Source organism: Pleurodeles waltl, chromosome 1_1 (genome assembly GCF_031143425.1).
Source record: "Pleurodeles waltl isolate 20211129_DDA chromosome 1_1, aPleWal1.hap1.20221129, whole genome shotgun sequence".
Lineage (NCBI taxonomy): Eukaryota > Metazoa > Chordata > Amphibia > Caudata > Salamandridae > Pleurodeles > Pleurodeles waltl.
Genome location: NC_090436.1, coordinates 836825219 through 836844497, shown reverse-complemented (window position 1 = coordinate 836844497; position 19279 = coordinate 836825219). Strand labels below are relative to the sequence as shown.

The following is a 19279-nucleotide window of genomic DNA, read 5'->3' as shown; positions in this document are numbered from 1 at the left end:
CGTGGGCTCTGAGGTAATCGTGTCAGGCCAGACAGTCCCAAGTCTCATGGCTTTGTAGTACTGTCCTTTAACCAACTTGCTGTGGTGACATAACTGCCAAATACATAAGAGAACACCCTGCGTTCATCGTCGGGGTGCCCCTGCACCAGGCCCAGGCCCTGAGCATGTGCGGTCCAGGCCGCTTAACAGCTGAGGGTCACCTGCCATTCACTTAGTCATTTGCAGGGGGACAATCTGGCACCTGCTGCAGGAGCCCCCATGTCTGCAGGTCCCACTGTGGCACCATGTTTCAACCGTCTCTCCAGAATGCTCTGCCACCGTCTGCTTTGGCGCAGCCTCACACCTGGTATCTGCCACCAGGCCCGTGCACCTGGGGCCACGGTGCAGCCATGTGGCTCCTGCTACCCACGTGGCTCCACAGAGATGGTCAGCCTGGTCTCGGGGCGTGGTAGGGCCCCAGCCACGTCAGCCCTGCACATGAGGTCGCAAGGGGATAATACTCACCTCCTCCTCATCAGAGTGCCCTCTAGCCACTGAGTTCATGACAGTCACAGCAGTGACAGGCATCTCGATGGATGAGCAATCTATTCCACCCATGGTGCCATCTTGGGCCTCTGCCAATGGCCTCAGGAGGATTGCGGTAAAAGTCACATATGGGGTCCAGGATACTTGGCTGCCTGGTTGTAACGAGTTCTTTGTTGCTGGGGTAGTGAGGGAATTGTGGGGTGGCCCTCTATGAGGCAGGATTGTGGTCAGATCTATTTGGCGCCACCAGAGCTCCTTAAAAATGCGCCTACCCAGCCATGTTGCTGGCCACACCCCTCCCACAATGGTTATTATTATTGTTAAAACTGCTGTATAATTTCATAGGCAAAAATTGTGAACCACAATATGCTTCAATACTTGTCAAAACACAGAAAACTGGATTGGATATAGGGGCAATGTTCAACTATAATTAGAAAGTACTGTGGTGCTTGTTAGGTCACCAAGCACTGTTTAAAATATGATACTTACATTTTGATGTTACTTGTTTTTTTAATACTCAGACTCAATATAATTCTTAACATAAGATCCAGAATAGCCATTGTAGGAAGTTGGCTCTGTATGTGCTATTTCAAAGTAAGGAATAGCATGCACAGAGTCCAAGGGTTCCCCTTAGAGGTAAAATAGTGGTAAAAATAGATAATACTAATGCTCTATTTTGTGGTAGTGTGGTCGAGCAGTAGGCTTATCCAAGGAGTAGTGTTAAGCACTTGTTGTACATACACATAGACAATAAATGAGGTACACACACTCAGAGACAAATCCAGCCAATAGGTTTTTGTATAGAAAAATATCTTTTCTTAGTTTATTTTAAGAACCACAGGTTCAAATTCTACATGTAATATCTCATTCGAAAGGTATTGCAGGTAAGTACTTTAGGAACTTCAAATCATCAAAATTGCATGTATACTTTTCAAGTTATTGACAAATAGCTGTTTTAAAAGTGGACACTTAGTGCAATTTTCACAGTTCCTGGGGGAGGTAAGTTTTTGTTAGTTTTACCAGGTAAGTAGGACACTTACAGGGTTCAGTTCTTGGTCCAAGGTAGCCCACCGTTGGGGGTTCAGAGCAACCCCAAAGTCACCACACCAGCAGCTCAGGGCCGGTCAGGTGCAGAGTTCCAAGTGGTGCCCAAAACACATAGGCTAGAATGGAGAGAAGGGGGTGCCCCGGTTCCGGTCTGCTTGCAGGTAAGTACCCGCGTCTTCGGAGGGCAGACCAGGGGGGTTTTGTAGGGCACCGGGGGGGACACAGGTCCACACAGAAATTTCACCCTCAGCGGCGCGGGGGCGGCCGGGTGCAGTGTAGAAACAAGCGTCGGGTTCGCAATGTTAGTCTATGAGAGATCTCGGGATCGCTTCAGCGCTGCAGGCAGGCAAGGGGGGGATTCCTCGGGGAAACCTCCACTTGGGCAAGGGAGAGGGACTCCTGGGGGTCACTTCTCCAGTGAAAGTCCGGTCCTTCAGGTCCTGGGGGCTGCGGGTGCAGGGTCTCTCCCAGGCGTCGGGACTTTAGGTTCAAAGAGTCGCGGTCAGGGGAAGCCTCGGGATTCCCTCTGCAGGCGGCGCTGTGGGGGCTCAGGGGGGACAGGTTTTGGTACTCACAGTATCAGAGTAGTCCTGGGGTCCCTCCTGAGGTGTTGGATCGCCACCAGCCGAGTCGGGGTCGCCGGGTGCAGTGTTGCAAGTCTCACGCCTCTTGCGGGGAGCTTGCAGGGTTCTTTAAAGCTGCTGGAAACGAAGTTGCAGCTTTTCTTGGAGCAGGTCCGCTGTCCTCGGGAGTTTCTTGTCTTTTCGAAGCAGGGGCAGTCCTCAGAGGATGTCGAGGTCGCTGGTCCCTTTGGAAGGCGTCGCTGGAGCAGGATCTTTGGAAGGCAGGAGACAGGCCGGTGAGTTTCTGGAGCCAAGGCAGTTGTCGTCTTCTGGTCTTCCGCTGCAGGGGTTTTCAGCTAGGCAGTCCTTCTTCTTGTAGTTGCAGGAATCTAAAATCTTAGGTTCAGGGTAGCCCTTAAATACTGAATTTAAGGGCGTGTTTAGGTCTGGGGGGTTAGTAGCCAATGGCCACTAGCCCTGAGGGTGGGTACACCCTCTTTGTGCCTCCTCCCAAGGGGAGGGGGTCACATCCCTAATCCTATTGGGGGAATCCTCCATCTGCAAGATGGAGGATTTCTAAAAGTTAGAGTCACCTCAGCTCAGGACACCTTAGGGGCTGTCCTGACTGGCCAGTGACTCCTCCTTGTTATTCTCATTATTTTCTCCGGCCTTGCCGCCAAAAGTGGGGCCTGGCCGGAGGGGGCGGGCAACTCCACTAGCTGGAGTGTCCTGCTGGGTTGGCACAAAGGAGGTGAGCCTTTGAGGCTCACCGCCAGGTGTGACAATTCCTGCCTGGGAGAGGTGTTAGCATCTCCACCCAGTGCAGGCTTTGTTACTGGCCTCAGAGTGACAAAGGCACTCTCCCCATGGGGCCAGCAACATGTCTCGGTTTGTGGCAGGCTGCTAAAACTAGTCAGCCTACACAGATAGTCGGTTAAGTTTCAGGGGGCACCTCTAAGGTGCCCTCTGTGGTGTATTTTACAATAAAATTTACACTGGCATCAGTGTGCATTTATTGTGCTGAGAAGTTTGATACCAAACTTCCCAGTTTTCAGTGTAGCCATTATGGTGCTGTGGAGTTCGTGTTTGACAGACTCCCAGACCATATACTCTTATGGCTACCCTGCACTTACAATGTCTAAGGTTTTGTTTAGACACTGTAGGGGTACCATGCTCATGCACTGGTACCCTCACCTATGGTATAGTGCACCCTGCCTTAGGGCTGTAAGGCCTGCTAGAGGGGTGTCTTACCTATACTGCATAGGCAGTGAGAGGCTGGCATGGCACCCTGAGGGGAGTGCCATGTCGACTTACTCGTTTTGTCCTCACTAGCACACACAAGCTGGCAAGCAGTGTGTCTGTGCTGAGTGAGGGGTCTCCAGGGTGGCATAAGACATGCTGCAGCCCTTAGAGACCTTCCTTGGCATCAGGGCCCTTGGTACTAGAAGTACCAGTTACAAGGGACTTATCTGGATGCCAGGGTCTGCCAATTGTGGATACAAAAGTACAGGTTAGGGAAAGAACACTGGTGCTGGGGCCTGGTTAGCAGGCCTCAGCACACTTTCAATTGTAAACATAGCATCAGCAAAGGCAAAAAGTCAGGGGGCAACCATGCCAAGGAGGCATTTCCTTACAGCCATGTACAAACTGGTTCTAATATACACACTGGATACAGCTGTTTTGTAAAGCTGTAAGAAAGTAGCCTCTTTCTAGTATGGGCACCCCCATTTTTGGCCTGTTTGTGAGTGTTTGTCAGTGTATTTTTACTGCCTCACTGGGATTCTGCTAGCCAGGACCCCAGTGCTCATAGTTTGTGGAATAATGTGTGTGTTGTCAGTATGCTTAACTGTGTCACTGAAGTGCTGCTAACCAGAACTTCAGTGCTTATGCTCTCTCTACTTACCAAATTAGACACTTTAGTTTAGTGACTTCATATTCCAATTCCAATAGGCACACCGGACCCCCCTTATAAGTCCATGGTATATGGTACCTAGGTACCCAGGGCATTGGGGTTCCAGGAGATCCTTATGGGCTGCAGCATTTCTTTTGCCACCCATAAGGAGCTCAGACAAACCTTTCTTCAGGTGTGCCACTGTAGCCTGCGTGAAATAGTGCACACACTATTTCACAGACATTTTCACTGCACTTAAGTAACTTATAAGTCAACTATATGTCTAACCTTCTTTACTGAAGGCTAGGTGCAAAGTTACTAAGTGTGAGGGCACCCTTACACTAGCAAAGGTCCCCCCTCTCTGTCCAGGGCCAGTTCCCCGGACTTCGTGAGTGCGGCGACACCATTACATGTGTGCACTACATATATGTCAATACATATATGTAGCATCACAATGGTAACTCCGAATATGGCCATGTAAGGTGTCTAAGATCATGGAATTGTCCCCCATTCCAAATCTGGTATTCGGGGGCCAATCCCATGCATCCTGGGGGCTCCACCATGGAGCCCCAGTACTGCCAAACCAACTCTCTGAGGTTTCCACTGCAGCCCCAGCTGCTGCCACCTCACAGACAGGTTTCTGCCCTCCTGGGTACTGAGCAGCTCAATCCCAGGAAGGCAGAACAATGCATTTCCTTTGTGAGGAGGGTGTTACACCCTCTCCCTTTGGAAATACGTGTTACAGGCATGGGAGGGGTAGCCTCCCAAAGCCTCTAGAAATGCTTTGAAGGGCAAAGATGGTGCCCTCCTTGCATAAGCCAGTCTACAACGGTTCAGAGACCCCACGTCCCTGCTCTGGCAAGAAACTGGACAAAGGAAAGGGAAGTGACCACTCCCCTGTCCATCACCACCCCAGGGGTGGTGCCCAGAGCTCCTCCAGTGTGTCCCTGGCATTAGCCATCTTGGATTCCAAGGTGTGGGGACACTCTGGAGTGGCCAGTGCCAGCAGGTGACATCAGAGACCCCTCCTGATAGGTGCATACCTGGGTAGGTAGCCAATCCCCCTCTCAGGGCTTTTTAGGGTCTCTCCTCTGGGTGTTTCCTCAGATTCAGCTTGCAAGACTCCTCCAGTAATCCTCTGCATCCTCTGCTTCAACTTTTGACCATCAGATCAACCGCTGGCTCCTCCAGGAACCACTGTAACTGCAACAAAGTATCTAGGACGACTCCTGTGACCTGCAACTCAGCTCCAGACAGTATTTGCAACAGTTTCCAAGGTGTGCACGCACTGAGGACTGCTTGTCTTCACCCTGCACCAGAAGAACCAAAGGAATCTCCTGTGGAGTGGTGGAGTCGCTTCCCTGCTTCTGCAGGCACCCTTCTACGACGCCGACCGGCACTCTGGGACTCCTCTCCTGACAACGAGCGTGCTACCTGGAACACATGTGGTGGACTGATGTGACCCAAACTGTCCTAAGGTCCAGCTGTCCAAAATTGGTGGAGGTAAGAGCTCACTCACTCACTCACTTAAGAGCATATCCACACTACTTAGGGCAACTGTTATATATGTGGTTAGGATTTATTACATTCCCGTTCTCATATGTGCTGGTCTCATAGTGCATTGGATATTGAAACATTGAGACATTATGAATCTGCCCACAATGTTTTACTTTGCAACTATTTCTAATGATTTTTATAATTGCAACAAGTTTTAGAGAAATGCAAAAAAAAAATGTGTGGCGAAAGTGTCATACCCCTGTTGAAAGATTCTACATCATGGGGACCTTAATGGTGGAATTACTCCTGCCAAAAGGAGTTTAAGGTGGAATAATTCTATCACAAGATTTTCTGCAGGCAGAGAATCTTGAGTTGATGACTTCCCATTGCCATCAAAATCTTAATAATTTCCCTTGGTTTCCTTTGTAAGCTACCTAGAATACTTTTTATTAGTGCATTTCTACAATGGACCAAGAGATCTCACCTCAGCATGGTGTTTGCTGTCCATTGTTTTTGCATGTCTTCACTTTAACTTATCCCATTCCAGGTACTCTTCACCAAGAACACTCCAGTTAATATGTTTTCAATAGTTTATGTACAAATGTAAAATAGATTAGACAATAAAAACAAAAAATGCATGACCTGTTTTCTAATTCCACACTTCATGGATGAGTTGTTTACAAATTATTGAGCACATTACCTGATCAACACCAATTTTTTCTTCATTCGCCAAGGTTTACTCCTTATGGATGCAATCAATTTCTTCTTTTCTTCTACCTGCTCCTTGAGCCTGGCTATCTCGCCCTCTGATAAAGACTCATCAGAAGAGGACGAAGAGCTGGAGGATGAGGATGAACTAAAAAATAAAGATTTACAAATACCTAATATTAATTCACAAATTAATTTGATAAACTGTCTACGCCACTGAGATTGTATTTTGGCAGCAAAGACTAGTTGCATACTCAAAAATATATCTTTGAACACTGCTGCCATTAATGTATTTATTTAGGGAAGGGTAAAACTTTACAATATACATTTTAGGACTGTAGTGCAATTCCAGTAATGGTTAAATAACAAAACTTGTCTCTCACGTTTACTTTTTCAGATTTTTGTTCAAGACAAGCGGCTCACATAAACTAAAGTTTCACTTTATTGTACTCTTCCAATCATTAGCATTTTTTGTAGACTGTTCTTAGCAGAGTAGTTGCATACCACAAATGCCAAAGTATAGTTGCTGGCAATTGCCATCTCTTCTTTAATTGCTCCTCTTTAAATACAAAAATAATATATGTGTGGGAGCAATAAGTGTAATGCCTTTGAGGTTTTGATTTTGAAAGGCATATTACTATGTAATTATAAGTAAAGTTGGTACTGCTCTGTACTTGTGATGTTTGTCGTGGCTTTTGATACTAGGTTGTATTTTAACTCTTGTTTGTAACACACTTTATTATTTATACATTTGCTAGATGTCTTCTTAGTTATGGGCAGTTCTGCCCTACTAAGCTTTCCTATTTCCTTGATCCATCTCAGTTATTTTGACCTGGAGTGTTGAAGGGTGTACAGAAAATTCAAAGTAGTTCTAGTGGAATGGGAAATATTTATTTTAGTTCCTATAAATAAGATTCCTGAACTTGTTAGAGAATGTTGAACACCGTTTACAAGATAGCTCCAGACAGGCCAGTTACCTTTTGATATTAAGGCTTTGCAAAACTCAGGTAGTTATGTAGACTTTTTCATTTGTTTATAAGAGTGATGATCCTTGCAAAACCCATCAGTTGCAGTGGCCTTTATTAGATGATATGGGTTTTGAATGCTGAATCTCTGAGAGAAGATACTTGGAAGCAAAGAGAGGGAATTAAACTTCCCCTATTGTGATGACTCTGGTGAGAGGGATGTTACATTATTGACACTATTTTGTCTACTGAGGGCATGGTACCAGAATACTGGGTACAAAATACCATCTACAAACATATTGCCACATTGGAGTTAATAATAGACAATTTTTTAAAACAATATGTAGGACACAATATTTATGTCAGAGGCTGTTTCTGTGTACAATATTCTAAAGTACAACCCTTCTAGATATAATGTATGTGGTGTGAGTGGGATGAGGCAGAATAACCTTAGAGACGCAGCCATAGCAGTACAACAGATTTCAGAGATAACAGAAGTGAGGTATATATACAGGCTGGCCCTGTACATCCTAGGGAGTCTCTGGAACAAAAATTAATCCAATAAGGGTTTCAATAGGGTCCTGTACTTTCCCAAATTTCTTTATGTTGCTCAGTGTACTGTTGAGTGTATCTAATACTTAGATGTCTAACATTATACAATAGTGTATCTCTTTTTGTAATGTTTTCTTATATATTTGTGAGACATATAGACATTTACAATTCATGAATTATTCATATGTGACAATATCAGCAAGTATGCAATTAGGTAGTGATTGAACCCAATTGATTATGTAATAGCTGGATAAATTTAAATACATTTAATTAATACTTCAACAATGGCAAAAACATTCTGTTAAATTAGCTTTAGCAGAGGTATGTTCAATTATTTTAAGAAACTATGTTCAATAATAATACATGGGTGGAATTTTAGTCAGTATTCATTGGTATTAACATGTCTTCCAGCACTTCATTATTTCCAATGGATAACTACGTTCAAGGAAAAGCTTTAAGAATCTTAGGATATAATGATCAATGGCTGAGTTTTTACACTGACCAATAGGAAGCAACATAGCACTTGTTATCACATTAAGTGAAGTGACAACACATGACGTTTGACCTTGACATCTTGCAAAAAGTTGAAATAATGATATGCAGTCAATAAAACCACAACCATATTCATAGTGTTAACTAAATTGTTTTATTGAAGTTGATAAAAACGTTATTTTACTGATCAAAAATATCACTTAGGGTGTTATCATGATATGCTAGAGCTGGGGACAAGATCGGCCAGAGGCCAAATTGAGATATGCTAGAGACAAACCCTCATGCACAGATACTGCATCATATGACAAAAGTGTTGTTATATGACAGGTACAGCAGGTTTATGTCAAGTACAGTTTGTATTCTCAAGTATAGCCTCAAATGCCCAAGTGTAGTCATGTATGCCCAAGTGTAGTTTCACATGGTCAGATACTGGCATAACATATCCCGTATAGCTTAACCTACCCGACCCAAACACAGCCCCACTTAGCAAGGGGCTGCTTGCATGCCAAAATATTGCCACCATATGTTTAGTGGCAACTTAAATGTCAATGATCATGCTCATGTATCCAGGCATAAGCCTAGTGCCAACTTCATATGCTTAGGCCTAGACCCAGCCTTACATTCCAGACAAAGCCTCATGTGCCTAAATATAGCCTCTTTGACAAGTGGCAGTCACGTAGGTTAAAGTGCTGCCATATCAGTCATAGAGAGAACAAACCCAGCCTTTTATTGCCAGGCACAGTCTTATGTACCTGAGTCAGACAGCTTATTGTGACCATTACAGCCTTACATGAAAAGACAAAACTTTCTGTACACGAAGATGAGATCCACAAGCCCACTACAGCTCATACAAACAGGTCCACTTTCATGTGCTAAGGCACAACTTCATATACACCCCTCAACAACATGGACAGACTGATGTTCATACAAAGCCTTTATAAACCACAAGATGCTATTTATTAATAACAGATTGTCCACTAGCCATAACATAACATATGCCAAGTTCATCTCCATGTGAAGAAAAACAGCTTTCTACAGCCAGATAAAATCTCACATACTAAGAGCATGCATTATGTCTCACATTTCACATTCACCCTCTTATTCTAGGAAACAAGCTCTTACAGACAGACACCGCCTCACATGTTAAACTACAATCTCATATTCCAAAACAATAATCCTATGTACTAGCAAAACTTTATGCCACATCCAGTTTCATCTACAAAAGCCTAGGACAATTCTAATATATCCATTTTCAACCTCATACATTCAGGGTCAGCCTCATAATCAGTGCTGCTGCTACATCCCTTTGAGTGCAAACTGAGGCAGCCAAAAACCCATATGCCTAGTCCTGTTTGCATATGCACACTCCAGTACATGTCATTATCCCAAGTTTCATATGTCCAAACATGGCCTTACATGCAGTTGAGGCTAGTTGCCCTCTGAATAAATAAAAATGTACCTCCTCCGTTGCCGCCGCATCACTGCTCCTCTTTCCCTTTTCATTCCAGGCTGCAGGCACAGGGTCCCAGCCTTCCTTGTGGCTAATCCTGACACTGCTCAAAGCAGCAGTAGGATTGGCTGGGAGCGCCCAGCCAGGGTGCTACCAGGCAGACTGGAAGCCTTTGCCTGCTTTCCCCAACCCTGCAACACAGTGCCAGGCTGCAAAGAGCCCTGTGCGCATGTGTGTTTGGCCAAACATACATGTGCACTTAGGGAAGTGCTCTGTGCACTCCCCTCACTGCTCGTCACCCCCAATGCCCTGCCCCTTTACAAGAAAATGATAATAAGCACAGTTTAATATTGTTTTCTTTTAAAGGGTTGCTGCTGGCGGGGAGGGGCGACGTGCCTCCGCCCTAATGGAGAAATCGCCCCTGCTTGCATGAAATGGGAAAATATATGCTTAAACACAGCCTGGTATGCCCATGTTGAGAGCCATGTACCCACCACCATTTCAGATGCCCAAGTTCAACCTCAAAAGCCCAGTCTCAGTCTAATATGCAAAGACACAGCAGCAAATGCTCAGGTACTGCCTGCAGGTGTCAAGTCCACCCTTGTGTGCCAAGGAACAGACTCTTTTGCTCAGACATATCTTTATGTGCCCTAATACAGCAAACTGCAACCTCATGTTCTCAAGCACAGTTTCATATGCCCCAGCACTGTCTCAAATGCCCAAGTACATTCTTATATGCTAAGACTTCTACTCATCGTCTACCCAGATGGACATGCACGGCATAGTAAAGGACACATTCTTATATTCCTAATTACTATCTCATGAGCCTTATTTATCTAGGAACACCCATATGTGCTCAAGTGCAACCTTCTACATTTGTCCAGACTACTAGATTTGTACTCCTATACAAACATCTTGCCCACTGTATCCTGGTACAGACTCATACTTCTAGGTCATGAGTACTCGCATACATGACTGAGAGCCACAATAATGTTTGCAGGGCAGATGTGTGGTGGGGGATGATTAAGGTGGGTGTAGGGGAAGCAAACCATGTACATCTACTAGCTGAATTGAATTGCACAAAATGGTATCAGAAAACCAGCTTCCCCACTTGACCAAATTGTGTGATCCTAGGGAATTGTTTTATTTAAATTTCCCCTCCTATTTCTTCATTATCAAATGTAAGAAGACCTCCAAATACATGGCTTCACGACGTGCACTGAAAAAAAATGTCTCCTGTGTTCTATTTAGTAAACTATAATGTTGTTCATGTATAATAGCAGCCCCAGCCACCCAAAGGGTGCACGTAACAACTGACTTTCCTCTTGGTTCACTATTGACATTGAGCATGAACGTTTCTAAATTCATCTTTATAATTTGTCACTTTTAAAATATTACTTTTCAATGCTCTGATAAAATCTGATTTACTAGGGTGAAACGGTTCTGCATGTTAAGAACATACACTTTTTGAACTTTGAAGAGACTTTGGCCCTCATTGCGACCCCGGCGGGCAGGGGAGAAGTGGCGGTAATACCGCCAACAGGCCGGCTGGAAAAAAATAGAATAATGACAATGGCGGTTACCGCCATGGTCATCCGCCACTTCTCCACTCTGACCGCCAGGGCGGTGACGACCGCTGGGCTGGAGACTTCGGTCTCCAGCCCGGCGGCCATCACCAGACCGCCGGCGGTATCAGGACCCTGCATATCGCCATGGGTTTCAGGTGGTTTGGAACCGCCACGAAATCCATGGCGGTAGGCACTATCAGTGCCAGGGAATTCCTTCCCTGGCACTGATAGGGGTCTCCCCCTCCCCCACCCCGAGTCCTCCTCCCACATCCCCCCACCCCCCCAAAGGTAGCAGGACCCCCCTCCCCACCCCTACCCCCAACATGCACATACACACACCCCCTCCCCACCCCCACCCCCACCCCCAACATGCACATAGATACACCCCTACACGCACACATACACTACAACAACACATACCCGCACACATACAAACAGACATGCACACAGACCGACATGCACACATTTCCCATACACACAACACACCTCCCGCATGCATACACGCACTCACACACCTCCTCTACACACGCACACCCCCATGCACGCACACAAAACACAACACCTCCCCACCCCCCTCCCCTAACGGACGATCAACTTACCTTGTCCGTTGGTCCTCCGGGAGGGGACGGGATCCATTGGGGCTGCTCCGTCGCCAGCACCCCATCACCAGAACACCGCCACACCGAACCATGGGATGTAATTCGGTGGGCAGTGTTCTGATGACGGGGCGGTGGAGGTGGAGCAGCCTCCACTTCCCTGCCGACCGCCAGTATGGCTGCTGGCGGCTCTCCGTCTGAAAAAGAACAGAGGGCTGCCAGCAGTCATAATACTATGTGAGGAAAACTGCCTGCACTGGTGGTCTTCAGCACGGCCGTACATCGACGGTCTTTCAAAAAGACCACTGAGGTCGAAATGAGGGCCTTTATCATATTTGTACATGTTTTCTGCAAGATGACTTCATAAATGAAGGTGGTCCTAATTTAAGTGGTGCAGGACACCCTAGTTACTTCCTTTCTTTTTTTTAAATGTATTTTTCATTTTATTAACACGTAAAGAAGCCATTCATTACATACACAAGCGACCTTTGGCAATCAATTACACATGATTTAGCAGTTTATTACTGGCTATGGAGCAGTAAGATGTCTATAGATCTATAATAATGGCTTGTCCCCCTGAGGATTTATTCACATCCGCCTCCATCAGGGGGTAGGAGGTTCACCCACTCCCGGCATCCCCATGATTGCAGCTCCGGATGCATCCGAGACATCACTACAATCTGAGTCTGTTGACGACGTGTGATCTGGGTCTAACAAATTATAACAAAGATCTCTCCAGGTGGAAAGGACCTCCTGAACTTTGTAGTCCCGCATACTAAGTATTATATGTGTTTCTTCAGCCAGGGACCACTCATCTACATCCCTGCGCCAACACCCTGCTGTTAGGGCGAATTGCGACGTCCATGTAATGGCAACTCTACATCGTGTCAGTACCATGGCAATCTGTCTAAATTTATAAGTCATTTTATGGCCCCTAGGACATTTAAAATTACCCAAACGGCAGCACAGAGTTGTAAGAGTTATAGGTAGGTGTGTAGCGTGCACTATTCCATCCACCAGCATTTCAATGCCATGTGGAAAAAATCTGCTCCCTTTGCACTACAGCGGGGGCAGGCATCAGGCCCCATTCGTGTTGTGCAGTGTAAAGCTTTGGGGTTCATGTCCTATGAAATTGTAATGTATTATTCGAAAACAGGTGTTGCTAGAAACTGTTTGTGTCAATTCGCAGATGCGTACCCAGTCAGCTTCCTCAATAGGAGTCTCCAGGTCGAATTCCCATGCGTCATGGGCTCATGTGGGTCCCCTGTTTGTGTCCGCCTGCATGGCTTTGTAGAGGAGCGTCATCATGTGTCTGCTAGATCCCTTCAGTAATACCCCCAGTGTATGTGATGGTGGAGGGGGTCACCGGGAAGCTTGGCCATGTCTGTTGCGCCATATTCTCCAGATTTTAGCAACACAAAAGGATGATGGACGGAGTGCTTAAACTTTTCAACCACTCACCCCCAACACAGATCTGCGTTTAATCCATTGTTCTTTAAGCTCACCATGCCACCCCAGTTTGGACCCAACCATATGCAAATCAGTCTTGACCCTGATCCCTATGGAAACAGTCCAGCCCAAACTGCCAAGCCAGATCCTCCCTGGGCCAAAAACAAGCATCAAGGGACCAGTTTCAGGGTATCACCCTTCATCAACCAGGCTAGCTTGAATGCAGTGGCACAGTGAACAAGGGACCCACATCTGGGCATACCCTTTCCACTTAGGGCAACTTTAGCAAAACAAAAGGATGATGGACGGAGTGCTGAAACTTTTCAACCACTCTCCCCCAGTCACAGATCTGGGTTTAGTCCACTGATTTGCATATGGCTGGGTCCAAACTAGGGTGGCATGGTGAGCAAAAGAACAATGGATTAAATCCAAATCTGTGACTGGGGAGAGTGTTTGGAAAGTTTCAACACTCCGTCCATCATCCTTTTGTGTTGCTAATATTCTCCAGACTGGCATGTTGAAAGTACTATCCTGGACCCAGCTCAAAGTCTGTGAATGCAGTTTGAAATGTGATAACTTATTCATCGGAGTACAGGCTCCCCACTTCTTCACAACTTCCTTCTCTCCATGTCCAGAAGGACATTTCGGCCATCATCTGCCTAACGGGTTTTAAGATCCATGTAAGGAGTTCTCTTTGAAATGGCACTTGTTTAAACACTGTGGCTACAAACCACTGCCATACCCCAGCCGTCTGCCGTTCTATATGTGGTGTGTCATTTGCCACAACGGCTCCCTCCATTAATAGTTGGGGGAGACTGTTTGCCTGGAGTAATCCCATCAGCCGCCAAGTTTCCCAGCTAGGGGCAGAGTCCAGCCATCTTGCAGCGTGTTGCAAATGTGCAGCGTAATAATATAACTCTAGGGGTGGGTCTTGCAGACCCCCTAACGCATATGATCTATTTTGATCCATTTTGTGTGGTTGGTGCCACCCTGCTCCATTTATTCGCCCAAAGAAGGGAAATCAGTAAGGAGTTTAATTGCTTAAATGTACACTCTGGGAAGGGATTCATTGAGTTCTGGAGGACATACAGGCATCTGGGGAGGAGAATCATTTTAGAAATAGGAATTCTACCCAATAAGGACAAGAGAAGTGTATCCAGAATGTAATTGAGGCACCAAGCGAGGACATTACTCTACCCATATTAAGGTGGAATTGTTGAATTTGGGTATGTGCTACCTAGATATCCAGATACCAAAAGGAGTTCAATCCCCAGCGCAATCCCAAGTGTGGGAGGAGCTCCCCAGACACAAGACGCAACAGAGCCAAGGGAAACATCAGGGAATTGGTCCTTATTAATCATAAACCCTGAAATATCTCTGAATTCTTCTGGTATCATCAGTTGCGGCGGGTACTGCCACACTGGGGCTTGAGATGTAGAACAGTGCATCATCTGTGTATAAGGAGATGACATGACGTGTCTCTCCTAACTGTATGCCCCAAGCCCCTAATCCCTTTGGACCATTATTGCTAACAGCTCTATTGCTAGGGCAAAGAGGAGCGGGACCGGGTGCACCTGTGTCATGTCCCACGGCCCATCTCCCATGCCTCAGATCGGGTTTGTCCCACTCGTACTCTAGCCATTGGGGCAGTATATAGCAGCTTAACCCACTCCCTATATTATGGACTGAATCCCACCACTCTAAGGACCTCTAGCTGATATCCCCAGTCTACTGTGTTGAATGAGTTCTCTAAGTCGATAGAGATTAGTGCCATTTCAATATAAAGCCCCTGTGTTTCAAAGAAGACATGTCAGTCGCCGTAGGTTCATAGCGGTATTGCGGCCTGGTATAAAACCACACTGGTCTTCATGTATTACGGTTGAGATGTGAGGGGCTAGCCAGAGTGCTAATACTTTTCTCAGTATTTGTTACTTCCTTTCTTTAACTGCAATTAACCTTTAAATAAATGTTTGCCCGTTTATATAACATATTTTAATGTTAGTGATGGGTTAAAAGTCAGGAGAATTTCATGTGGCCCTCAGGCCATACTTTGAGTATCACTGATCTAGATATTGTCTTTCAGACACAGGTAAAGACTGATGTGCCTGGTACAGTCCTATATGCCTTTACAGATTAATATAAACATACGCTGTCTTATTTACCAAGTCCAGCCTCAGGCACCATTTAGTTAGCACAGACTAAAAGCAAAGCACAATCTCACATGAGCAAATCAAGCCCTGTATTACCAGTTGAGGCCACACGGGACATGAGCATGTCCCTAACTCATGACCACTCTGCCATCTCTTTCCCTAAGCAGACATTATGGGCCTGATTACAACTTTGGCGGAGGGGGGTAATCTGTCCCAAAAGTGACGGATATCCCGCCCACCGTATTATGAGTTCCATAGGATATAATATACTCATAATACTGCATGGCGGGATATCCATCACATTTGGGATGGATTAACCCCCTCGGCCAAAGTTGTAATCAGGCCCTATATCTTACTTTTAAGAGGGCTGTGAAACATTCACCTGTGCATTTGCCATGATTGTATTAACATGCATTACCATAGCTCTCTCCCCTAGCCCAGAGAGAATAGCATTTGCAGCTGTGCCCTGTGTCTCAAACCAACATGTGCCTCTAATGTGGAACTGAAAGTGTGCAGAACTGGTAATAGTGGGTAGTCAAGTGTCATGCATGCTCCTGTTCCTAGGCAGGATGAAAAAACTTCAGAGCAACTCCATGAATGTTAATTCACCAAAATGCCTGGGGTAGTAGAAGTGACACCACATGCCATTTGACCTTTACTTTCACTCACACACATGCTTACATATCCAGACATTCACACGTACACACACTCTCTCTCACATAACCACACTCTCAACCGAAACACAATATAAGTTTAAAAGCATCTTTTACTTACTTCAGCTGCTAGAGACGGTTATATTCCAGTTAATTGTACTCCATTCTTTATTACACTAATAGTGAATAATTTTGCCTTATTCGCTATTAGTGTAATGTAAAGTTGACAACAAACAAGGAAAGTTGAGCCCCAACCAAAGTCCATACGGTCGAGCCTCCCCTGTATTCCTGACAATGACTTTGCCACCCCCAAGGTAATGGGTTGCAAGGGGCAGGCCATGGGCTGCTACAGTGACCCCTGGCAACCCCTGAATGATGCCCTGATGTGCCTCCCACACATTCATTTTCTTCATCATAGCTGCCTTGTTATTTGGTGAAATAAAGTCAGTAAGAAAAGTTATTGATCCTCTGTCTACTATGCAGCAAATATGAGACTACCCAGTTAAAAGGAGGACGGAATTGGATAATGTAAACACATTGCTTAGAGAGGTCTATTTAACTTGTGTGACTGGCACTGCTTCAGAAATCAATCACCCATATCATACAGGCCATGCAAGACGTTTACCAACAGAAGCAGTTGAAATCTCCAATGGACCTTAAAACATGTAAGTCATTGCTTAATGGAGACATCGGGTGAACATTGCAAAAAGGCAGACAAATCTTGAACAAGAGAATGCTCACCACATTGAACTTTGTCTAAATTAAGACGCCTGGTTGTGAGTGAGGAATGAAACAGTTTAAAAGCATGGTGTTTAAGATATGTCTTTCCTGCTAGGTTGTGTGTTATCCACATACTGCATCTCTGAGAGAAATTGGGTTATTGGTTGACTAGGGTGTGGGCCCTGGCCAAGCAACAGCCACAATTCCTTGCAAGGTGAACCGCAAAAGGTCACTAATTTAGTCTGTTCTTAACCCTGGGTAGCTTGGCATAAAAGCAGTCAAGCTAAATTTACCACACCACCATACAAACAGCACCCAGTGAAACCACAACACAGAAAAATCCAAACCAATTTAGAAAAATAGAGACAATTTGAATAAATTATTTGAAACCATCAAAATCCAATCAGTAGAACTGGAGTTATGAAAGTTTTTGGTGAAAAATTGTGCTTAAAAACAAAAAGCACCAACTGCGGTCATCTGGTTGAGCTAAACAGGGACTAAGCCAAAATTTAAGAACGACCAAGATGGAATGCAGTTCAGATACACAAAGTGGATTGGGTCCAGTCAATGCTTACCTTCAAAGTTGGAAAATGTTTAAGTAAAAATTCTCTGAGAAGGTAGAAGTTTAAAGGGACAAGGCTGCAGGAGTGTCCAAGTAGGGAGCATCATCGTCGGCTAGTCGTGGAGCGAAGCCACTGTGACGATTTTTACATTTGTTGTCAAAATGTAAGTCAAAACTCTCCAGTGGGACGAAGCAGAAGGATGTAGCCGAAGACCACTCCACGAGATCCAATGCCCCTTTTGCGAAGGGCCACTAAAAAGAATGTGCTGCTGCCGAGAGGAACGTAGTGGGAGGAGCCCCAGAGTCAATCTGACCAGCAGTGCACCTCGGGCAAGTAGGTGTGCAGGTTGGTCCTGGTCTCCTCCTGTTTCTCAGAGCACTTTTGGGCCAAATTGGGTCCTCAGTTTTGAAAATTGGCCATCTGGGGACCGTTAGCACTACAACCAGGTGTCCAGAAGTGGATGGAGACACCTTGGGGGTTCACGACTCACTCAGGCTGGGTGCAGGTTGAAGATGGTGGGAGCCTGTTATGTCCATGTGGCTCTGTACAGGAGGCCAACAAACTAGCCCTTGAAGTCACTCCTGGTAGTCCTGGGTGCAGGTCAATGTGTAGGGCTCCACAGCGGGCTCTGAAGGCTCAAGCAAAGTGCCAGGCAGCAAAGCAGTCCTTCCTGGTACAGCAGCAGTCTAGCAGAGTGCAAAGCAGGTCACACCAGCAGGCAGTCCTCTGAGAGTCCTAACTTAGGACCTGTAGTGAACTGAAGAGTGTGTGTGAGAGCCCTATTTTTATACCTTGTTGCTCTGCTCCTAGAAAAGTGGAAGATGTTTCCAGAGGGTTTTTTTTTTGAAGCTCTAGAGGTTTCTTGCCTCCCCTGCCATGGCTCCTACCTGGCTGCAATGGCAATATAGGGTCATTAAGCCTGTGGTGTAGTGGCAAAGAAAAGCCTATTCAGGTGCAAGAGTGGCTGTGCTAAGCTCCACCCCCAATCCTGTCATTTTAAAGGCCATTCGGGCTTGTATGTGTTACTATTGTTCATATAAATATATATTTTTTTTAATATAGCTTATAATTTTAACCAATTCCAACCAACAATTTCACTTTTTTTATTTAACTAATAATAGTAATTTGTAGTTTGGTAATTGTTGTTGGGCTTGTAGTGGGGTTAGTGTGGGAAGTTAATTAGGTGATAATTAATTAGGAATTATTTAATATATTTTACTTTATTGGATGATTGATATTTATTAGGTAAATTATGCAACACTGATTTATTTTCATTATATGTTATTTGCAGGCTGTTAAATTACTGAAAAGTTAATAATAGTCAGTCAACAATTAATTATTAGGTTTTAATTGATTTTTAATTTTGAGAATTATGAAATGCTGATTTATGTATCTTATATTTAGTTGTGGGCTGCTTGCTGGTATGGTTATAGAGTGGAAGGTTAATTAATTGTTAATTATTTAACTATTAATTATTATTTGTAAATTAATTACTAGATTGAATTTTAAATATGTAAATTATGGAATATTTTTTTTTTGCAGGATGCTAGTTTTACAGGAGTCTAGGGTGGGAAGTGAATTAAATGTTAAATAACTATTAATTGTTAAGTAATTATTTAACTGATTTTATATATGTATATTACGGAATACATATGTCTTAGCTCTAGCTCTATTTTAGGTGCGGGCTGCTAGGTGTGTAGGGGTATAGTGTGGGATGTTAACTCATTAGTAATGAAAAAGTACTAATTGATACTTAATTATTTTATTGAATAGTAATTATGAAATGCATTGTTTTAGACTTTTAATACATATATATATATATATATATATATATATATATATATATATATATTCATTGTATTTTTTTATATAAAGAGTTATTTTTTCTAC

At 44.7% G+C, this 19279-nt stretch overlaps 1 protein-coding gene across 1 annotated transcript in view; it reads right to left on the bottom strand.

Annotated features, from left to right (window-relative positions):
• The window catches only part of LOC138301836 (transmembrane channel-like protein 2-A), a 536847-nt gene that overhangs the window by 445870 nt on the left and 71698 nt on the right, over positions 1–19279 (bottom strand). Inside the window, exon 5 of the mRNA XM_069242355.1 lies at positions 6224–6379. Coding sequence (XP_069098456.1) covers positions 6224–6379 — 156 coding nt within the window. The remainder of the gene's footprint in view (positions 1–6223; positions 6380–19279) is intronic.